We start from the raw sequence: 22,401 nt of genomic DNA, 5'->3' as shown, positions 1-22,401 counted from the left end.
AATACAACTGGGTTGGGTCTTGTGGAGTCCTTTGTAGTCACCTAAAAGGTTTCTACACAGCATTTAAATCGAAGGAACCCTCTCTACTGGTACTAGCAGTTTTCCACATCAAAGCCACATAGAGGAACCAGACCACATGAGAAATCCTCCCAGGAGACAGCATGTTTCATCTTCAGGAGGGTACAGAGTCACAAGCTAATCTTCACAGGGCCTTTGTGATCAGCAGGTATTACTAAGTCAGCCTGGCTTAGATGCTTGTGTCACCCACATTCAAAATGTGGGCACTGAAAACAAAAAGGGGGAGTGGGTGCACCATTTTCAGACACTCAGCAAATATCTGTGTTCAGTTCCTAAAGTGAAACACCCGATTCTGTATTTAGAGTCTCCACTTCTGGTAGTGGTGGACTGAATGGACTATAAAAGGCTTTTTGTTAGCCTGCTGGAACTCTGTTTCTGGATCTCTAAATCCAAAATCCAGAACGTATGTTTTTTTCTCTGGATGGGGGAACAGTTAGCTGCTGAAAATATGTTCTCCTCAGGTCACCACATGATCTGGATGACTTAACTCCCTTTTTAATTTCCTAGCTGAACTACTGATCTATTCTTATAAGCCCAAGTCATTCAATGCCTGGTCTCATACATTGCAGTATACAATTTGTCACTGGTGTTCTGGGTTGCTTCACATTTGATGGAATGCATCACCTGGCCTCACTGAAGGGAAAGGGAATTCCAGTGGTGATTCCATTGTCCACACTGAGGTTTGGTTAGCTCACGCAACTTTTATAATGTCTTAACTCTCAGTTATTATCCCTGAAACACCTATGCTTAGATTACTATATACCAGAGAGAGTGTTCTCTTCCTTCAGGTATCTGCTGGAATGCCTCCGGAAGGTGATCAGAATGGCCTCATGGGGAGAGTGGATGAAGGTGTGGATGAATTTTTCACTAAGAAAGTGACAAAAATGGATTCAAAGTAAGTTCAAATTTTTTAAGTTTGTATTTAAATTAAAAAAAAAAACAACAACAACAAAAAAAAAAAAACACAAAAAACCCACACAAAAAACCCAACAAAACAACAACAACAAAAAAACAGACAACCCACAACCAAACAAGCAAAAACCGTCCTGGTAGACGGGCATGTCACACTTCTATGTTGTGTTTGACTTCTGTTCCCAATGTCGAGGGTTGCTGTTGTCAAAGGCAGAAAGTATCTTAATAGTCAATACATTGTGAATTCAATTACCCTCCCTTAAAAACTGCTACTTTGTAATAAATTGCTTTAATATACTGTGTGATGGGAGTTACTGACTCAGGTGTATTTCTGTAATTCAGTTGCCTTCATTTTATTCTTCAGCAGAGCTCATTGGGGCTGGAGCAGGGCTTCGTATTGGTTGAGGATCTCCTCTCCAGTGCTAGTAGTGCACATGGGTGTCTCTGTCTAGTAAGGACTGCTGTTGGGCAATGTTCTGATAGATGATTGAAGTAGTAGATGATTTAATAGATTTAAGCTGATTCAGAAATAATGTTAAAGATATGTTTGATCAAGGTTTAGTATCCCAGATTTAGGCAATTCATTCATCTGAAAGATATGTCTCCTTCAGCTTTGTAGAAGGATTATACAGCTTATACAGTTGTTTTGTAGCTGGTTGTGTATTTACAGAACCACATATCTAGATGTTCTTGTATTGTACATGTTTGTGTGTATACATACAGAGATAAACACACACAAATACTTGCATAAATAAATGAGAAAGCGAGTCTGATTTCCAGACAACTTGGAATGACCCCTTCTGTGCTGTATGTGACATCCATTAAGGAATGGTAGGTGTTAGTGGGTAAGTAGCTGTGGCAGGAAAAGCAAATGTTTTAAAGTCAGCGTGAGTTATAAATATCAATAGTGACATGTGAAGCCATGTGTGATACACTATGTGTAGTGGTTAAATGATGGTTCAGGGTGCTCACAGACTACTGTATCCTCCTGTGCTTCCCTTGGGTGCCTGCCAGCCACTCATTTTCAGATATCACTGTCCTTGTGTGCCCATCCCTGGACATGCCTGTTTGCTGTTCTGGTTTGCTGCACTGGTGGCTCTCTCTCCAGTTAGGGTATTCTTATGCAGACATGTTACGCACCCAGCTTTCCCCTCAATACTCTGTTCGTAACATACATGCTGGCATTGCCTCTGTCAGACACAGGGGAAGCTTCCAACAGCTTCTTCTCACAGAAGTTCCTCCTCTAGATCCCCTCCCACACACACTACCAAAATATTGTCATGTGGACCCGGTACAGATGTGCATAGACAGGTTGGGTAGAGCTGATTGATGTTGGAAACAGCTGAGTTCCCAGAGCAGATTACATAGTGCCTCTCTTCAATATACCATGCACAAGGCCAGGACAAGAATCCTCAAGAGAGTATGATCCATGTTAATTGTCCAGTATTTAATTTAGACACACCAGCTAATGACTGGGCCTAGAGCAACATATGGATCATACAAAAGATGGGTTTGCCCAGTAGAAGTAATTTGGTACTGTTTAAAAGAGAGGGAGGAGGGGAGTAGAGAATTGTTTAAAATGTCTATGTCTTAATAGGAGACCATCAGCTAAAAGTTCAGAGAGCAGTGAACCCAGTGAAGCAGGCGATGAGAAGAAGAAAAGGGACTCAAGGAAGAGTGGCTTCCTTAACTTAATCAAATCAAGAGGCTCCAAATCTGAACGTCCCCAGACTGTGATGGTGGCAGAGGAGCCCTCCTCACCCAAGATTGCTGCAAAAAGTCCAGCTATGGACACAAACAAGAAGGAGGTAAAGCCTGCAGAGCAGAACGGTGGTCCAGAGCGATCTGAGGAGTTAAAGACACCAGACTCACTGGAGGAGGCACAGACAGATGATGCAGCAAAAGCCGAGAAGGGTGACAGCAAAGGAAGCCCACAAGGAGGCCGGAGGTATGGCGTGCAGGTGATGGGCAGTGGACTTCTCGCAGAAATGAAAGCCAAGCAGGAGAAGAGAGCAGCATCTGCTCAGAAGGTGAAGGCAATTTGATTTCTCTTGAGTTGTTGAAAAAATGGGTAAGAGCCAGGTGTCTTCAGGGGAGGTAGACTGGGTCTACAAGGGTTGGTGCCTGGGGTTTGGCATATCAGTCATGCTTTCCACCAGGGATTATGGTGTTCTGCAGGAGGTTTGCTCTTTGCTGTGTTGGTTAAACATAAATACCTGGGCTAAGTGCTAGGCTGCAAATGGGGAGGCACAGCAGGAAATACGCTCTTAATCCTCCACCTCTTGTGGAGGAGGTGGTGCCCGCTCTTGCACTTTACGTCAGGCTATCACAAGCACGGAAGAGGGCGCAGAATTGTTTACATGTGTTTCAGAGAAATTTTTGGGCGACTAGGAAGCACAGCTTGGAAGTCTTCTCTCTATATGATGTGTGGTTTGTTCATGTGTAGTGGAAACATGCTTCAGAAAAGGTAAAACCAGGACGGATGTCTTACTGTGTGCCCACTGCACACCAGTGTCTCAGGTGTTTGGCAGAGTGAACTACAGTGGTAGCTGTAGGTACTCTTCTCTTTTAGAAGGTGATGTAGAAAGATGGAGAGATGTACTGTGTTTTAAATTATGTTTTCCATGCAGAGAAGTAAATCTGGCTTCCTGACGCTGTTTATAACTATTCAGATCATATTTTTCTTTATGCACTTCATTTTTACATCCTTTTTGCCCCACATCTAATTATTGTTATGCCTTCAATTGCTGTATTTTAAAGTACTAACACTCAAAGAAAATAAGCTTTCTAAAAAAAATTAATCTATTCCCAATTATCTGTCTGGATTCCCTTCACTCCCCTCTAATTTTCTCCTCTGTAGTGCTGATGCTGGGCAGGAACCTTGCTTCACTCTGTGAACGTGTGGAGTGGAATATCCTAGTGTTACTCTGAAGCATTTTAGGCCAAACTATTTTGCTTCATGCCCATTTGCCATTGAACTTCCCCATTATCATCCCAGCTGCAGCTGGCATATTCTTAAATTACCAAAAGATCAACATTTTTTCAGTCCTCTTTCTTTTCAGCATGCAGGGAACTTGGATGCTCTCCATTCCCCACCATTTATCCCCTGTCATTTGGAAGCTGTTACCTTATGACAAAGCTCATCTGCAAGCTTTGCTGTGTTTTTCTTCTTTTAATACATTGCAGAACAGACACTCAGAAGTTCATACTGTCTTTCTTTGTAGTTTAAAGTACTTGCCATGGTGTCTGAACCATTCCTGCAAACACTGGAATCTTGTAATAAGCAGATTCAAATTAACACAGTTGTCCATGCCTCATTGAAGGGATCCTCAGCATAAAACTGATTTTTTTTTTTTTGAAGAAATGACCAATTTCTGCCATTCTCATTGATGCTGTGTATTGCCCATGAATAATCCCATTGGTTTCTAAAACACCAAGTTTTTAAGGAAAATACTGTATGATTTTAAGTAAGAGTGTTACGCTCTGCCTGTAACTTTAAATTTACCATGCTACTCCAGATTATATACATTTTTACAACTGCAAACAGTGTATGCTTGGTGCTCTTCAAGTTCTTAACACTTGTCATCTAATGTTAGTCAGATCTGGAATAATGTGACTGAGGTATAATATTAGCATATGTAATTTTTTTTTCTTAAGTGGAGAGAGTAAAAGTGCTCTTTGATTGATGAGCAGCTTTGTAGCATTGATGGAAAATTTGAGTTTCATCTATCAAAAAGAAAAGTTGCCTCTTCCCAGTTTTTTCCACCCTTTGCTTTTTTACTGGTTGGAAAGGTTGCCCCTCTTTTTCTTTCAGGTTTAATTTTCAGTATTATTGATTTTTTTTCTTGTTAGATTTTTGGTTTTATCATATTTATGGAATACAAAAATAGAGGGGTTTTTTGTACTACTATTTAAAGAGTGACAAGAAAACAGAATTGAAATAGGAATCTGTACACAGCAGGGTACCAAGTCATCCATTCTTAATGTTGCCAAGACCAAACAAAATTGAACTGCTGTTCAAAAGAATTTTTCACATACTTCATCCTGGATCATAATATCAAATAATTTAGGTCTGTACTTTTATTCGTGATATTCACAAAGGTGAAAATCATACAGTATCTGGATGGTTGAGCTACAGAAGACAGCATCCCACTGCTCTTACATTGTTTAGGATGGGTATGACATCAACTTCCCTACCATCTTCAAATTTAGCAGAATTCCAGTGTAATGGAAAATGATATTTTCCTTTAAGGTACAGATGGCTGCTTATATTCTGAGCTATTTTACTTGCAAACAAAGCCAGAAGGAATTTACTATTTCATTCGTACCCTACCGCAGTCTTGTTACAGATACAAGCAGGTGCACAGTAGATGAAAAGATGGTAGATGCTTTTTTGTTTTCTTTTGCTTAGAATACAATGTGTTAATTGGCATTAAGGGTAGAGAGGAGTCTTTGCAAATTAACGATGCCTCTGGGCATGCATAAAACTATCTTTTAGCTCCATCTAGTGTTTGCCGACTGAATTTTTAAGTACCTCAAGCAAGACCTAGGAGCAGACCATCGTTTGTAACCTGTTTATTCACTCTCGATGGTACCCAACTCTGCAGGATTTCCCAACCTTGCAAGAATTCCTATTAAAAGTAGGACCTGCTCGTTATTCATCTATGTAATAAATTCACCTGCATTTATCTGACATGACTGACAGCTTCTCAGACTGAAGTTTTGTAGCTAGTGTTAAGTGTTATCTTGGGACTGTAAGCAGTTTGTAATGTGTGTATTGTAGGCAGCCAAACATGGTAACATCCTAATTGCATTTTTAAGTTCTCCACTGACAGATGCCAGCACTGGCTATTGTACTTGTCTCTGTACATGGTCTGATTTTCCCAGTAGTCCCATAAGTAGGGATGGAGGCAGGAGTTATAGTGAAGTTAGTTTTCATATTGTCATACAGCTGCCTTAAGTCATTTACTGTAGCTAAGTGTTATGCATGTATCTTCAATATTTACATAGAAAAATAAGTATTTTGGTGACAGGCATGAAGAAATTGTTGCAAATTCAGTTCCCAAAAGCTTTTTTACCAAGGTATGGAGGAAAAACCAGTAAGCAGAGAGTGCTATTCACTTCAAAAGCACATAGTCAAGACCATCTTACAAAGAAACATTGTACTTTACGTGGAGGTAGAAAAGTGAGAATTTAGCCAAAACATCAGTGACAGCCAAGAAATTTAATAAAACCCGAGTTTTCACTCAGTGGTACAAAGCGTAATGTTCCTGCAGGTAAGACACTAAAAGAAGGCTTGTTCTTTTACAAGCCCATCAGCTGCCTATCTAAGCTTCTTCTAGTGAGCATGCAGGTTTCAAGCTCACTTAGGCTAGAGCTAGTCTTTGCACCTTTTGTTCTGAGGCCAGGATGTTAGGAAAGCTGTTTTTGAGGATGTAAGATTTAGCCAGTATACCGTCACGTGAACAAGAAGACCCCTTTCTGTAGGGGTGCAGAGCATCCAGTGGTGCTTGTGATGGGTAGCTTTAAACACCTTTCAGTAAGTAAGGTCTGTTGTGTAAATATGTGAGTACTGCTACTGCTGTAGTTGCAGTTTTCTTCTTGCTTAGATCTCCAAGACCTGTAATAGAAACAAGGAGAATCTGCCATTTATTACTATCACTGCTTTCTCTGCCTTATGGCTTCCAAATTAGAGCTTTTTTTTTCCCCTAACAGAACCACTGAGTTGTATTAATTACAAATACATTATTAATATGAAAGATTTTCTCACTTTTTCAGAAACTTGGGAATGACACAACTCCCAGAGAATCTTTTGACACCGTGATGAGCTCAGAACGGCTGGATGGAAGTGGTACAGGTACAGTTTGAATGTCCTGGTGTAAGCTTCTTTTTGAAAATGCAAAATGCCTAACCTCAAAAATCTCACTTCCCTCTCCAGATTGTGTGCCTACAATTGCTTAAGTGAAATACGAGCTTAACACTATGTGAAAAGGATTAGAAACAAGCTCACTTTTTTGTACTGCGTTGGGCAGCACTTCTTGTGAAGGCAGCTCTAGGACAGAGTTGACAGCTTAGCTTTTACTTGTGTTCCACATTGCACAGGAGGGAAAGTACTTGGTGCATATGCCTGAGGTACCTTCAAAAGGATGCCAACTTGTAATGGGATCAGCAAAGCTGAAGATGAAACCAGGAGTCAGCAAAAATGTCTGTGCAGGAAGAAGTGAAACTCAATCTATCTGATGACCTAAATATGACCAATTTGCAAGATTTATTGTAGTCTGTGCACGTACCAGCTTTCAGCTGCTAGACTAGACATCTCATAGGCAATGGCAGCTGGTTCTTCCAAGGGTTTACCTGGCTTGACCAAAGCCAGGGTTGTCTGCAAAGCTGTAGAAACCCCTGGACATTGCGCACATGCACAAAATGACTCTCTATTACGTACAAAGTGGAGTCTAGCCTTGCCGTGCTTAAACCACCAGTTTCCTCTGCACGTAGTCCTGGACCCTGACATGGCAGTGCCTACAATGCAGCCATATCAGGACAAGATGAAATTCTGGTCCCTGTGCATGCTTCTGGAACTGGCTGGGCAGTGGAGCGTTCAGAAGGGATTCAGATCTGGTGGTTTGTGCATACGACATTGATTGGACTGAAAGGAGGAGGCTGAACTAGGAAATCCAGGTCTGATTTCCTAGTGGTAGGTATCCTGCAAGCACAGCACATAGGGCTGCCAAAACATACAGAAGCAAGGCTGAAAAAAACAGGCTGGAATCAAAATCCAAATGGGGCATATTCAGAGCATGCTAACTCTATACATCAGCACTCCTAAAGCCTGATTATCTTTTGAGGAGGACCTTGTGTACTGTGTGTGCTCCCTAATACTATCAAACTGAAGCCAGAGGAGCCAGAAAATCTGTGCTTGGGGCATTAAAGTAGGTGAGAGTGTCTGACCCCAATTTTTCTCTGGTTCTTGTCTCTGTATACGACACATTTCACCCCCACCTCACTGTGCTGTGCATGTCCCTTCCTTTTGGCCTCCAGCTGTCGGTTCTTTTATACCTTAAAAAAATAAACTCCTGCTTAAGAGCTCCCGGGGCTGCTCTTCGCTGTTGCGACTACAGTTTGTCTTTGGTTTGGGTTAATGTATTTTAACTTACTGGGTTCTAATGATATTAGCAGACTGAGGTTAGGAAGGCAAGAGAGTTAATGGAGAATTGCTGGATGTTGCTACAGGAAAGCTGAAGCTGGTGATGCAGAATGAGAAGGGGGGGGGGGGGGTTATTCCTTGCTTCATATCTGGATGTTGCCTGCTTTTTTGTATGCACGCATACACGCAAGTGGAGAAGGTGTCCTGCTGTTTTGCTTGCAGCATGAAAGTCTGTTGCATGCGTGAAGACTCACAAAAATATGTATGTGCCACCCAGCTCTATAGTTTGCCAGAGTTTAACTCCAGCTGGACTGAAAAACAGCTACATAAGCTGGAAGAAGGTATTGGAGATTGGCTTGCAACAAGCTGTATCAACACTCCCTTCCCTCCCACTGCCCTTAAAATGTCTGTGCTCAGCGCTTTTGTAACAAGTAGGATTTCTGAATGGCAATAGCTGGTAGGTAGGTCAAGTCAGCATCTTTGACAAGTACCAAGGCTACCAGTCTGCATTTCAGTCTGTAATTCTCTTCTGAGGATATCAGAATCATTGAAAGTCTGAAGTTAACATACAAGTGCCAAGATAATCATTATACCCTCTACATACAAGCCTTCAACCTTCCGAGGGCTACAGTGTAGGAAAGTAGGGCAGGCATTTTGCTTGTTTGCAACTTGGAGTCCAGCAGGCTTTCTACCAAGTTGCACAGCTAGATAGGACTGATTTATTGCCTGCAAGTCAGTGTAGCTTTATCTGTAAATACCTTGGCCTTTGGTTGGGGTAAATAATAAGTTGATAAATTTGCTAATGTGTGGAAACCATAATCCATATACAGCGTTACTAGATAAATCAAAATGTTATACAGTGAATACTTTGATCTCAGCTAAGTTTCAAAACCTCCTCCAGAGCTTGCTAAAAGCAACAAATAAAAAGATGTAGCCTGCTGATCACACACTTGGGATTTATTTTCTGGGCCAGAATTTCTCTGTTGATCTTGGATACCCAGCCTTTTGTCTGTAGAGGCACAAAACAGCCAAAGACTGCCTTTCCCACTGATCATGCCTGCTCAGCAGGTAGGCTGTACCATCTGCTGCCAGAAAGGTGAAGGAAGAATAAGGTCCAGCCAGCCATCAGCCCAAGAACATTAAAAAGGGGGGGATGCCATCATCACGAACCTTAGCACGTGTAAGAACTAGCAGTTTTAGAAGCTTTTTTTGCAGTGATTTTGAATGAACTGTTAGGGGTCCTCTTACCCAGCAGTGCAGCAGTGGTTTGTGAGGTAATGATGGTATCTCCCACACAAGCATATCTCTGTACAGAGCCTTCTGTGTTGCAGGAGATTTTATTTTATGTGTCTGTCTATTTTAGTGCCTAAACTCCAGCAGACCCTTCCAGAGAGCCGGTTTGCCTCAAATAAAGGTGACTCCATCTCAGCATCATCCGAAAAGAATTCAAAAGCTGAACCAAAGGCAGAAGCTGGTGCAAAGGCAAGAAGTTCTTCCAATACACCAACCAGCCCAAAACCCCCACTGCAGGCAACAAAGCCCAGCCTGGCAGCACGACCCACCGTGCCACAGAAACCACGCTCTGCCTCTCGTACTGGTGAGGAGCTCTTCTGGGCATTTGCTGTTCCCAGCTGGGTACTTCTGAGGGATGTTTGTGTGGGGTGTGGAGGAGACACCAATGGCCACATGCTTGACAGAAGCTAGAGAGGCAGGTTCTTCAGTCACTTGCAGTTGCAGTTGCATCCTTCTTTCTCACCTCCCTTTGCCCTAATTCAAATAAACTTACTAAAATGGTTCAGTATGTGATTTGTAATAGTAAAGCCTGAGGAGAAGCAGTAGCAGCAGTGGCAGAGCTGTTTTGAGTTAGCCCACTTTCATGGAAGAGGTGATCGCAGAAAGCTGCTTCAGCATCAAATCCCTGATGTAGTAGCACTGACAAAACTATATTTTCCCTAAACACCTTGCTCTGAAGGTGTTTAAGACTGAAGTCCTTGGGGTTTTCTGGCAAGCTTCACAGAATCACAGAATCACAGAATCCCAAGGGTTGGAAGGGACCTAAAAAGATCATCTAGTCCAACCCCCCTGCAAGAGCAGGGTAACCTACAGTACATCACACAGGAACTTGTCCAGGCGGGCCTTGAATATCTCCAGTGTAGGAGACTCCTTCTAGGTCCTCAAGTAAATACCTGTTGTTCTTAATAACTTGAACAAAACAACTGTCTCTCACTCTTTTAACTTGTTTTGCCTTTGTTTCTTTCCTTATTGCTTCTGACTGGAAACAATTGTAACTGTGCTTTATAACTCTGCAAGTCTGCCAGCTGAATGACTGTTAACTTCTGTCCTGCCCTAACTTCCTGCCTGGTTATTATCTCCAGGTTTCCAATAGTGGGAAATACCTCAGCACATCTCCCATACATTTGTCTGTCTGCTGCTTAATAGGCCAGTGTCACAACCCCCTCATTGCAAAGTACAGCCACTGTAGTTGTAGGGAATTAAGTGCTAGTTACTGACTCTCACAGTAGCTATGGCAAATACAGCTTATTAATTGCTAACAACTGAAAAATTTGAGCATAGCCATCTGTAAGAGCTTGTAGACTTCTAGACTTTTCCCATACTCACTGTTGACCTTAGAAAGATGTAATATCTGATGAGGATGAGGGGGCAGAGGGGTATTACAGCCTCCTCCCTGCCCTTCATGTGTAACCTGAGCATTACTTAGTCTCTGCATTTCAGTGGATAGAATGTTGTTCAAAGACAGAATCACCTTCAGGTTTTAGATGGCTTTATATTTGCTTTATTGATCATTTTAGAAATGGCCATAAAAGTGAGAGGTGTTGGGTAAGATGCTCACAAAGATTAATACAATAGGAAAGCAGGGCTTACATTGTGATGCTTAATCTGTAAAATAGGCAGTGTGTTATCTCAAAATCTCAGATATCAGAAAGACCTAAGCTATCTGTTTCTGCCAGCTTCTGTTTCCTGCAGAGAGAGCATACTGTGGGTTTAACACAGAGTAATTAATATTTACTTGTAATAGGCCAGCTCCTCAGGTGGCAGAAAAAGCAGCACCATCTCTGTTGCAGTCTAACTTCTATTCCTGTACCTGTAACAACCTGCTGGTTAAGCATGCCCAGGTGATGTGATGAAGAAGCCAAGCAATAATTCTATTTACGCTCTTGGTTCTGCTGTTGTTCCCAGTGGTGTGGCCAAACTGTGGTAGCAAATTCTTGCTAAGTCATCTGAGGGCCAAGGAACACACTGCAGAGGTCTACAAATTATCAGAGACTGAAAGTGGTTCCTCAATAAAGTACATTACAGCTTTAGTTCGGAAATACATGGCTGTGTTTGCCAAGCACTGAGCTCATCCATATGTTGATACCGAGCTTCCCAAAGCAACTGGCCTCACACGCACATCAGAAGCATGGAGCAGGTCCAAGAATTGGTGTATCTGTTCTGCTTGAGTTGCATTTAGAAGTTCATCACTTTCCTATGCTGAAAGTAAAAAGATTGTCTCCTCTGTGGTGGCTCCTCCACAGTGAGATTAATTCCTGTTATTTTCCAGTATGCAACTGAATTAATTCGTTGTACAAATACGCAATACAGGTGATACTCTGAGTTCCTTTTTCCTTCTGTCAGCACTAATGTATCTTCTTAGTCCCTCTGTTGTGTACATATGTCGCTGTTTCCTCCTTGGGAGGCAAACATACAAGCAGTTTAAGTAATCCATTGTAATTGCACTTCCCTGCTGTCCAAATGATGGGTGTCTAAAACTGAAAAGGTCTTCCTGTAAGGACTGTAAAGATGGTAGTCAACTTGCCATATATAATGCATATCCAGCCTTTTAGAGAAACAAGATATCCAGATAGTTTAAACTATGGATGTGAACTTAAGTTCCATGTTTCCTCACAGTCTAGAACGGCAAACTATTTTTTCTATTTAAAAAGTCTTTGCAGATGTGATATGATCATGTTATGTACTGGCAACTTATTCCTGGAAGTACAGAGTTCTGTAGGCTATCGATGAAACTTCTTTCCCTGGTTCAATTTTATGCCTTGTAACTGTGAAACAGTACTTTTAAATTGATCAGTTCATTATGTTTCAGTACAATGAAAATATAAATAGAATAAATATTTCCAGAAATCCATCCAAAATAATTTTCAGCTGTCCCTTACAAATTGCATACTTACATCTTGCAGGAAATTTGATTGGTCCCATTGGATTTCTGTTTGTGCTGCAACAGCAGTACACATTAAAAATGCTGAAATTGAGATCTTGGCTTTGGCTATTAAGATCCTGGACCTAAGACCATTATGTGCTCTCTTGACATAATGTAAATTCCTCCTAGATTCTTCCTAATGTAGAATCCTCCTTTTTCTGACACAGATTTTAGCTGTTTCTTGTTTTTGTGTTGTGTTGCGATTTGGCCCATCATAACAGCACCATTTCTGTGAGCTACAGCACAAATGTAACTTCTCACCCTTTTGTTCATGGTACTCCACAGATGATACTCCAGAGTCTCCCTCCGGCCCCAGTTCCCCCAAAGTTGCCCTGCTTCCACCAGTGCTGAAGAAAGTTCCTTCTGATAAAGAAAAGGATGGTCAGAGCAGCCCCTCTGTCAGATCATTTTCTCAAGAAGGTAGGTGTGTTGCTATAACTGTTGCTCCAGCTACTAGAATTCAATGTGTTACTGTCCCTAGATTTGTCTTCACTTGGATTGGAAGAGGGTTTTTCATTTGGAGGAAGAAAGAAAAAGGAAAGTGTATCTAATTATCTGTTCCTCACCTCCACCCATGGGTTGGTGTTCTGTATTTTCTTCCTTTGATCAAACCAAATGAAAGATGAATCCTTTGGTATTAATAATGTAGCTGAGCAATTAAGGGACTCATGTATATTATGGTTTAGTCTGGTCTGAATTGAGATGCTGATTGGTGTTGGTCACACACAGTAATGTGGAATGCAGCTCTGTGGTTCAGCACATTTCCAGAGGAGCAGCCATGACATTGTTCCTTGCAGCCAGCCTCTTGCTTTGTTTGTACTCTTCCTTTCTGCAGGGCTGTTGCATGTGACTGAACTCACCTCCTCAGAACATGATACAATATGTGCCAGGGCAGGGCTTGGTACCCTTTACACGCAACAGTAGACTGCTGTCTTGTCTTTGCTGATTTTAATGTGTGCACTGCACTGCTGCTTTTGCTGGTGCATTTCCTTGCCCACAGTGGCCTCTTAGAATTGCTAAGGCTTCCTCTGATAGCATAGGATGCGTGAAGAAGTCTTTGCAGAAATGTTGCTCAATGTGGTGCTAGCTGGCACAAAAGATGACATTTGAAATCTGGGGGTAACACCTCTTCCTTCCTGGGACTCTCCTCATGAATACAAAGCAGTTCCCATCACTTAAGCTGTGAGACAAAGGGGTGCCCTTTCACACTCTGCCAGCAGTTCTTTATTGTGTGGCATCAAGGCAGATGAGTCAAGGCAGATACCTAACACTAGGTTGTGGAGACCAAGCAGTTGTGCTGCCCACGGAGCCCACAGTTACTCTCTAGACAAGAGGAGGAGCAAAGCCATCTCTCAAGCAGGATGGTCCAGAGGTATATTTTAAGAAGCTTCTCCCTTTCTGTCCTGAAACTACCATGGCCTTTATGAAACAGCTTACCTCACAGTCTGGGTGTTGCTCTGCTTTAAAAATTGCTACTGTGTGGCTGTGATCTGCATGTCAGCACATGTAGGGTATTTGCAGGTTTTGACTCTCACTTCAGCCACCTATGATTCTGTTGGGCTGCTCTTGTGCCCTAATGGTAGCCCAGCAGAACCACCGCAGTCACACTGAATTACATAAAACTAGCAGGACACAACACACCCAAGGACCTCTGCTGTGTCTGGAAAGGGCTGAGGGTTCAGATGGTCCGTGATGCCAAAAGCTGCTGCGGTCTGTGGCTCAAGGTCTGGAAAAAGACAGCAGGGTGTCTGAAGTGCCTTCCAGTGCCCGTGGCATTATGAGGGCTGCAAGGCAGAATAGAACCTGTTTATTCTCCTGCATTTAGTCTCATCGGACCCTGTGTTGAGATAGGTGAACTGGGCTACTGCTTAGGCATCAGACTTGCTCCACTAGCGCTGTCATGTTGAGAGCTGCTGCAGTCAAAGGCTCTTGTCATAGCAAACTCTCTTCAGCTGCTCTCCAATAACTGCATTTGCTAGAGTCCTTGTTTTCTCATCAGCTTTTCATCAGGCTGCGAGAGCAAACTTGGTGCTACACAACTGTAGGTCTGGAAAGAGTAAATTCTTTTAGGTTTCTTAATTCTTTTTAGGTTTTCCTTTTTCTTTATTGCTGTTGTACTTCCTCACTCAGTCATTCCTCTGTCCTTGCTTTCTGCCCTCTTTCAGGCTAGCATGCTCAGTTTATTTCTGCAACTGGTAAATCACTGCAAATCTGCCTAATAAGTAAGCAAAATTGTATCTCCTGCAAAAGAGAGCTGCAAATTAGATGATACTTGATTATAAAATCGCTTTGGGACAGTCTTGGAATACATCTCTTTACACAGCATACCTGTAAGATTGGGCTGCAGTTACTAACATATATAAATATCTGGACTACATTTAAGCAAGCATCTTGCATATTGATTACTACTCTGAACAACTGATTAAATGGGATGGATAAATGAAATTATTTGTATTACTTTCTGTATGTGGGCATATGGAACAGCTTAGGGATATGAATCCTTTTCCCTGCTAGAGCAAACAGGAGATTGTCAAAAAAGAGATACAGTTCCTGACTGTGCCAAGCCATCTGGCAGCATGAAAACCACTTCGGGGCAGTGTTCTGCCAGTGCAGAAGAGGAAGCTAATGTGCTTGGGCAGAGGAAGACACAGCCAACTTCTGGTTAGAAGTTTTCATTTTTCATCAAGACAGTGCTTGATAACTGGCACTAACAATTGTAATAGCAAAGAAGCCACAGCAGTATGGGTTTGGCATTGGATTATGGGACAGGTAGAAATCTCATGGGATGCTAATCATCTTTCTGTTCCTATGGGGACTACCTGGCATGAGCAAATTTCCAGAGAAGAGATGTGTGTGAATGTCCAGATTGGAGAGAGCTTTGAGCAGCCTGGTCTAGTGGAAAGTGTCTCTGTCTGTGGCAGAGGAGTTGGAACTAGATGGTCTTTACAATACCTTCCAGCCCAAAACATTCTGTGATTCTGTTATTTTTCTTTCATGACAACATCAATGACCAGTACCATATAGGACCTGCAGCCCTTCTCCAGAAGAGGGCTTATTACAAACCGTGTTCGCTCACTGCAGTGATGCTGCCGTGTAAGCATGCTGCAGGTAGACTGTCCGCTGCTTTGTGTGCTTCCCTACCTTCGCTTTTTAAGATGTGTGCACTGAAGTATTTCAAAATACGTTTCAGCCTGACTATTGTTAGTGCCAGTTTCAGTACATCACTCACAAAACCATTTGAGAACTGGGTAAATCAGGTTATTTTGACATAGTACTTTGATTTTCAGCTTCATAAACAAGCAAAAAACACCAAAAGAACCCAAACCCAGCCCTGTGCTGCAAGCTTAAGCCATTACTTCCTGAAGAGCAGCTTTGACTTATGGTGAATTCATTTAGTAGGCTATAAAAATGGTTGATCTGTGTGTTTTTAAAACATAGGAGCTCCTGTTCTCAAATGGTGTGTGTTTACGTGGGTTGTTTTTTTTAACCTCTTAGCTGGTTTGTCTAAATAATGATTCAAATTTACTTTTTTATGAAGTATTTTAGTGAGGGATTTGATCATCTTATGCAATTGCATTTACCCTTCAGTTTTTCTATTTGTGAGACATCATGTATCCCTTTTATAACGTCCTCAGCCCAAAATGCATGAACTTATTTCCTTTTCATATTGTAGAATCAAACTTAACCCGCCCAGACTTGGGCTCTCTCCTCCCTGTCATAATCAAATTATTATATTTTAGTTCGTTCTAAGATCTCTCTCTGATAAAGTAAGTTTCAAAAGCTGAGATGCTGCCACAGATCTGTGCAGGTCGCCTGTGTATGGTTTCATCGGGGCAAGGGTAAGCTCTTGTGGCAGAAGCCTGCTTTGCTGTATGTGAACTTCAGTGCTTGATGATACATTTTTCAGGTAATTCAGGGGCAAACTACCTGTCTTAATTTATCAGGTCCTATACTAAAATGGCTGCTGCAGGATGTGTTCTGGGTTTTGTTTGAAGAGTGAATGGAGGCCAAACAAAGGCCGTGTAATTATTAGGAGGTACAACTATCAAAAATGACTCAAACATTTCCAGGCACCTATTTCTTTGAAAAGCGGTGGTGGTTGGGAGGGTGAAAATGCCTAAATGGTGTTTTTTTAAAGGAATTTTTAGGTATCTTAACCCTCTCCAATTCTAGTAAATAGCTTTAAGTATTATTTTAAAAAATCCTTTGCTCTCTGTCCCAACTCGCAAAGCCAGGATAAGAATGTAGCAATTGCATAGCTGTTGGCTCTCATTTCCTCCCATATTTTGGGTAGTGCAAACAAGGAAACAGGTATTTTTGGCTCAAGAGAGCTATTTGGGTAGCAATTGTGCCATGTGTGCGGAGGTGGGTCTCCGCAAGACATGTGCTGGATTTTTTTTTTTTGCTTTCATCACAGCAGAGATCCAGGACCAGAAAATGTCTGTGCCAAGCAAAAATGGTCCAGAGCTTTTTGTCTCGTTTCACAGCATGTTGGCATGCAAGCAGCGCTGCCTGGCCACTTGTGCTGGCCCCCTGTAGATACAGGGAGCATCCCTGCTGAGGTTGCCCAGCAGCACTGGCTCCCTTGGGATTCCTCTTTGCATCTTCCATATTCCTGGCAGACCCTAACACAGCCTGGCACAGTTTGGAATGGGTCATGGAGATGCATCAGCGACAACCTGCTGCTTCCCCGCCCCTGCTGTGGCTGGAGCTGCACGGCGGTGACAGGCAGGCTGTCCCTTGCAGTGGTGAAGCTATAGGTAAGCAGTACACAGGAAGGAGAGGTGGCACTTCCTGGCCACTGTGACTGCTGGCGGTGCCTTGTTAAGTGAGGCGTGCACAAATGGGAACAGGCACATGGATCAGTGTGGACCAAAGCCAGACATCCTTATCTGAAATGGTGGAGCAAAGGTGATCTTCTAATTTTAACATATATTTTTGTGGGTATGAAGAGAGACAACTTGCAACGAAGTCACATTTGACACCTTTCATTGTGCTTAAAGGTTCATTTTAATAGAAAGAATGAGATTTCTAAAGCTATCAATCCTTGTGTACGATAACCCTCATTGATCTGTGTAATAACCCTCTTCTTACCACAGCAATTGTGGATCACTGATTCAATTAGAAATCTTAACAAGGTTTCACAACCTTCTTTGTAATTTATTTCAAAGCCTATAGGTTTGGGGAAAACCCTGGCCTTACAGAGATGATAGAGTGCTGGGCAAACAAAACGGGTGTTGTTTGCATTTAGATCATGGGAAGTGGGTATGTCCTGCTTACCCCACTGTCAAGCACAGCAAGGTGCAGAGCCCGTGGTCTCAGCTGGAAGAGGTGCAGGTTGGGCTCAGAGCCGTGGGTGTTTTCCTTTCCCCATCAGAACAGAGTAGGCAGGGAGCAGCACTTCAAGTAATGTGGATGCCAAAGTGAATGTCTGTCCCGATGAAGGCTGCTAAGTCAAAAGGGACTCAGAATATGTAGGTGTCCTGCTAGGAAGACAGGCCTGCCGAGAATGCGCTGCACGTCTGAGGGGTGGCCAGTGAGGACGTCCGCCTTAGCAGTCAGGGGTACATTGCCTGAGATCCAGCCCAGTGGGGAAAAAAGAATGCTGTTCTGGATTTGAAGTGGTGTGATGAGAGGAACATCTCCATGCTGTTTCTAACTGTAATGTTTATCCATGTCACAGTGAAGTACCGAGGTTTTATTTCAAGTTTCCCTGCTTGCCAGCCAACACTGAAATAAAGTTTGCTCACTCTCTCTTCTCTCTCACCTTTTTCTGGGTTGAAGATTAAAAGACCTACGCTAGTCCCGCTAGTGCAAATGAATTGAGTGGGAGCAGAAGCAGGTCCTGTGTGCACGAATGACTATTTATTATTTGCTGTCTTCTCTCTTCTGCAATCATTAGTAAGACCTATTTCTGCTTTATACAGCTGCGAAAAGAAGCCCTGGGCAGCAGCCTCATGAGCTCCAGAGATCCTTAAGTAAAGACGGCCATCAGGGAAGCAAGTCCAGTGACTCTGGAGAAGAAGCAGATAAAGATTTTATTTTTGTTTAGCAATCAGTACAAGTGCTTCGTAGTGCAAGAGCTTTTTATAACAATCAGGGTACAGCAATCAACAGCCCTCCTGTCCAGCTGCTCTTTCACCACAGGTACATTTCCATGCAGAAAACCTGATCTTCCAATCGTGATTTACAGTGCACTCACTTGGCATTGATTTGGTCCTTAATTTCTGTTCTGTAAGACGCAGACATTCCTTTCCATGCCTTTGCTAAAGCCAGCGACTCTTTCATGTATTCTACTTGAATTTCTCTGAAGCAGCTACCAAGAGTGCCCTGCATTAGGGCATTTAGAAAGCAAAGCAAATTAACTGGACGTTGTCTTACACTAATACACTGTACAGCAGGTAATGTGTTGTACTGCTGAATGTAAATGTGTCAAATCTGCACGTGACTTACCTATAAATATATTCTTGCGGTATGCAATTGCACATTGTAATTATATTAAAAGAGCACACTAATAAAATAATTTGTATAGATTATATATATTAAATGCTTGGGTATGGTTTTTACATTCTCCCATAGGGAGCTTCTTTCTTCCTGTTCTCGTACTGTACATAAAGCTCCAACGCTTACATTTGTGTACCGTCAGAAAGCACAACAGAGAAGGATTTGGATGACGTATAATCATGGTATGCTTCCACATTCGTATATTAATGTATATAGTTGGTTGGAATGAGGGCAATTGAAATTTTATTAATATTGGTGTTTTCTAGAGGCCTTCCTCAGTTCTGTCTGCATATTAGCTTCCTTTCAATGTGTAATTCTACAAGAAAAATAGTTTGACATCTGTAAAAACATTTCAGCTTTTGAGGGAGGGGGTGCAGATTTCACAGCTACCCACTTACATTGCAGGTTGAAGGGATTTTATTCATATGTATATTTGTAACAATAAAAAAAATGATTTTACAACTGAAATGCTCGTCTGTGTTTTTACAGCACTATTTGTGGTCTGATAGTTTCTGCTTGCTGAATGATGCTGCTGTGTCAGGTAGACAAAGCATAGTTAAAACAAAACCCATATAATCTTTTTCTGCTTCTAGTAAGATGCCTGCTCCTGCTGAAAGGGAGACGTTCCACATCACCTCTGTGGAACTGGTGAAAGGAGATCTCTTTGCTAATCTCCTTCCTTGGCATCTTCAGCAAAGCAGCCTTCACGTGAGCCAGAAATACCTGCCATCCTAATTCTCTATTTCAGTGCCATAGGAGGACAGAACAAAATGATTTTGGTAATAACTCTCTCCCAAGAGCAATTTCCCTGCCCCAGCTGTGGTTTCTTGCCTGAGTGGAAATGCTCAGTTACCTGTCTGTCAAAGGACAGAAGTTACGTGCCTGTCAAAGAAGGATATTCTTTCCTGTTAGGGTGGTGAGGCACTGGAATGGGCTGCCCAGGGGGGTTGTGAGTGCTCCATCCCTGGCAGTGTTCAAGTCCAGGTTGGATGAAGCCTTGTGTGGGATGGTTTAGTGTGAGGTGTCCCTGCCCATGTCAGGGGGGTTGGAACTTGATGATCTTGAGGTCCTTTCCAACCCAAACTATTCTATGATTCTAAATGACATTCTGTCTGATCCCCGTGCACATCCCTGTTATTACGACTCCTACTGCAGTATAAAGGGCTGCTAAGTCAAAACAGTATCCTTTTATACCAGAACATCTTAGAGGCACTTTGTAGAGGTTAACATCTCAAAAGTACGCTACACGGCTGTGGGAAAAAGGTCCTGAAGGATGGGAGTTCATACCCAGGGGGATTGCACTGTCGTGGAAGTCTGCTCTCATCTAAAATCATTACGAGAAAGTTCTTGATTTTCACATATATTCCTGCTTTAAGGGGCATCAGTGAGAACACAGGACAAATGGCAAAGGAAAGCTCTAAACTCCTGTATTTGAAAGGAAAAATAATCCAGTCATAAATAAACTGCAGTTTTATTACCATTGGATATGGAAAAGACAACTGTCTGAGAAATGTAAGTATGCAAACACAGTTGCCTGATTAGTTGGCTTTGTGAACTTAAGAAAATTAGCAGCAAGGTTTGTGGTATTAAATAAAAAAAGAAGAACAGACTGTTAACTTCCAACTGCTGAACATTTCTTGTGCTTGATATCCTTCTTACCAGTCACCTGAGACACTGTGCTGCTCCCACTGTGAGAAATCACAGCAACAGTGTGTGCCTGGCGTCAGCCAACCAGACAGGGACGTCTGAAATGCTGTACAGAAAATATGTTTGTGCTGTTTAGAAGGCGAAAAGCTCCAGTGCTGTAATAGTTACCTGCTGGAGTGTAAAGGTTTCATTAGACACCAGTGTTTTTCCACATTAGTTATGGAAAGCCTTTCCAGTCTTTATTCCAGCCATCAGTGTTTTGTGGGCAGGCTGAGTGGTGGAGAAATTACTTTAGGGGAGTGCTGGTGTGAGCTCTTGGAGACCTGGGGTTGTTTTTTGTGTGCCTGTGTGGTTTTGGGTGTGGGGAGGAGCAATAGTTTTCATTTCTTTACTGTCTTTCTGCCTGGTGAGCCCAGCACTGTTGGCCCCATTGCAAAGAATTGAGGTTGCATCCAGAGCACCAGCATTGTACCTCTCACACATTTAAGAAATAGTGACTTTCATGTATCTTGAGCCCATAGAGGCCTCAGGTAAGTGCCAGTGTGTTTCAGGGAAGTAACAACCGCTGCACCCTGTCCCTGCCTTTCCTGGGCCATGCGCTGCACTGGGAGGGCAAGGGGCACAAGTTAGGTCCTTTGGTGGGATGCCAATGGTAGAGATCCCTGGAGTTCCTGGAAAGCTGAGCTGAGCTGGTTGTACCAATGAAGAGAAGTGCTGCTGCTTGTTCTCGCATGGCATCCATAACATCTCTGAGTACAACCAGTGCTCTGCCTTGCTCCCAGCCCCACACCGGGCACTGCTTTGAGTACCTCAAGCTGTGCCAGTGGCTGTGGGAGCAGAGGTTGGCACAGAAGAGGAGGTTTGCTGCAGAGCACACTGCCAGCCTTGGAGCCGAGAACATGTCCCCAGCACTGTGCTGTGTTCTCTGGCCACTCAGAAGGGGCCCACAGGGTCCAGCTGGGGTTACGTCTGACACAATGGTTTGGTCTCAGGCAAGACAGATACTGCGTGTAGCATTCACTGTGTTTAGAGGTGACAGCGAGGTCCTCTCCGTCCCTCCATGCATTCAAGCACCACTCCCTACTAAAGGAAGTAGGCTCATAGATTTTGAGCGTTTTAAAGTATTCCCTGGCGTGCAGTAACAACAGTAAATGGCTGCTTCTGGAGGACGGGGACAGCAATTGTCTTAAATCCTTCCCTTCCACCAGAGCCATCCAGCCGGGCTGAGACAATTTGGGAATTAATGTGGCCCATTAGTCAAAACTCTGCACGATCCACTGCGCTTAGCCGAGAGCTGCCACGGGCACGAGCTCTCGCTGCTGCTGCTTATTAATGGATTAATGTGGAGATGACTTCTCTTTCCTGTTGCACAGGAAAAAAGCTACTGAGATACATTACCTAGGAAAGAAAGCTCTGCTCATGTTCCAAATGTTGCTTTCCTGTGGTCATGAGAGCACTGTGCTGCTTTCCCTGTGCCCAGGGGTATTAATGCTGGGTGGGCCGTGCCTGAATCCCACCTCTGGAGACTATCCTCTGCTTGTGCTGAAGCTGGCTGGAGGTTTCAGGCAGTGACACTGTCCTTTGCTTCTCCTGGAGCTGTGGTCCAGAGCGTCTCTAACAAACACAGCACAGGTGAATACCAGAGATTATCAATTTCATGCCAGAATCTTACTGACCAGGCCTGAAAGCAGAGCAGTCTTTCCCCATCCTAGGAGTCTGTAAATGGGGAGGATGAAAACTGCTACACAAACACATGGTGATGACCTTCTCAAACACAGGAGATGACAAAACCCCATTGCCTGAATCATTCCCCCTGTCAGCCCTCACCTCCTCCCTGTGAGCCCTATCCATAGCCCCAGGCAGGCAGCCGGTGAGCTGGTGCCCAGCCAAAACCCTTCTA

The 22,401-nt window shown here is 43.0% G+C and overlaps 1 protein-coding gene across 3 annotated transcripts in view; it reads left to right on the top strand.

Annotated features, from left to right (window-relative positions):
* The window catches only part of CARMIL1 (capping protein regulator and myosin 1 linker 1), a 205,774-nt gene extending 186,452 nt beyond the window's left edge, over nucleotides 1–19,322 (top strand). For 2 of the 3 annotated variants that reach the window (XM_065667848.1, XM_065667850.1), the window contains 7 exons: nucleotides 867–973; nucleotides 2,588–3,020; nucleotides 6,769–6,847; nucleotides 9,498–9,731; nucleotides 12,636–12,770; nucleotides 14,865–15,011; nucleotides 18,278–19,322. In XM_065667848.1, the coding sequence (XP_065523920.1) occupies nucleotides 867–973; nucleotides 2,588–3,020; nucleotides 6,769–6,847; nucleotides 9,498–9,731; nucleotides 12,636–12,770; nucleotides 14,865–15,011; nucleotides 18,278–18,402 (1,260 nt within the window). In that variant the 3' untranslated portion in view covers nucleotides 18,403–19,322. The remainder of the gene's footprint in view (nucleotides 1–866; nucleotides 974–2,587; nucleotides 3,021–6,768; nucleotides 6,848–9,497; nucleotides 9,732–12,635; nucleotides 12,771–14,864; nucleotides 15,012–18,277) is intronic. The other variant, XM_065667849.1, reaches the window with a different exon arrangement.
* The last annotated feature ends 3,079 nt before the right edge of the window (nucleotides 19,323–22,401 follow it).

Source organism: Lathamus discolor, chromosome 2, assembly GCF_037157495.1.
Source record: "Lathamus discolor isolate bLatDis1 chromosome 2, bLatDis1.hap1, whole genome shotgun sequence".
NCBI classification, from domain to species: domain Eukaryota; kingdom Metazoa; phylum Chordata; class Aves; order Psittaciformes; family Psittacidae; genus Lathamus; species Lathamus discolor.
This window is presented reverse-complemented; position numbering and strand designations above follow the sequence as displayed.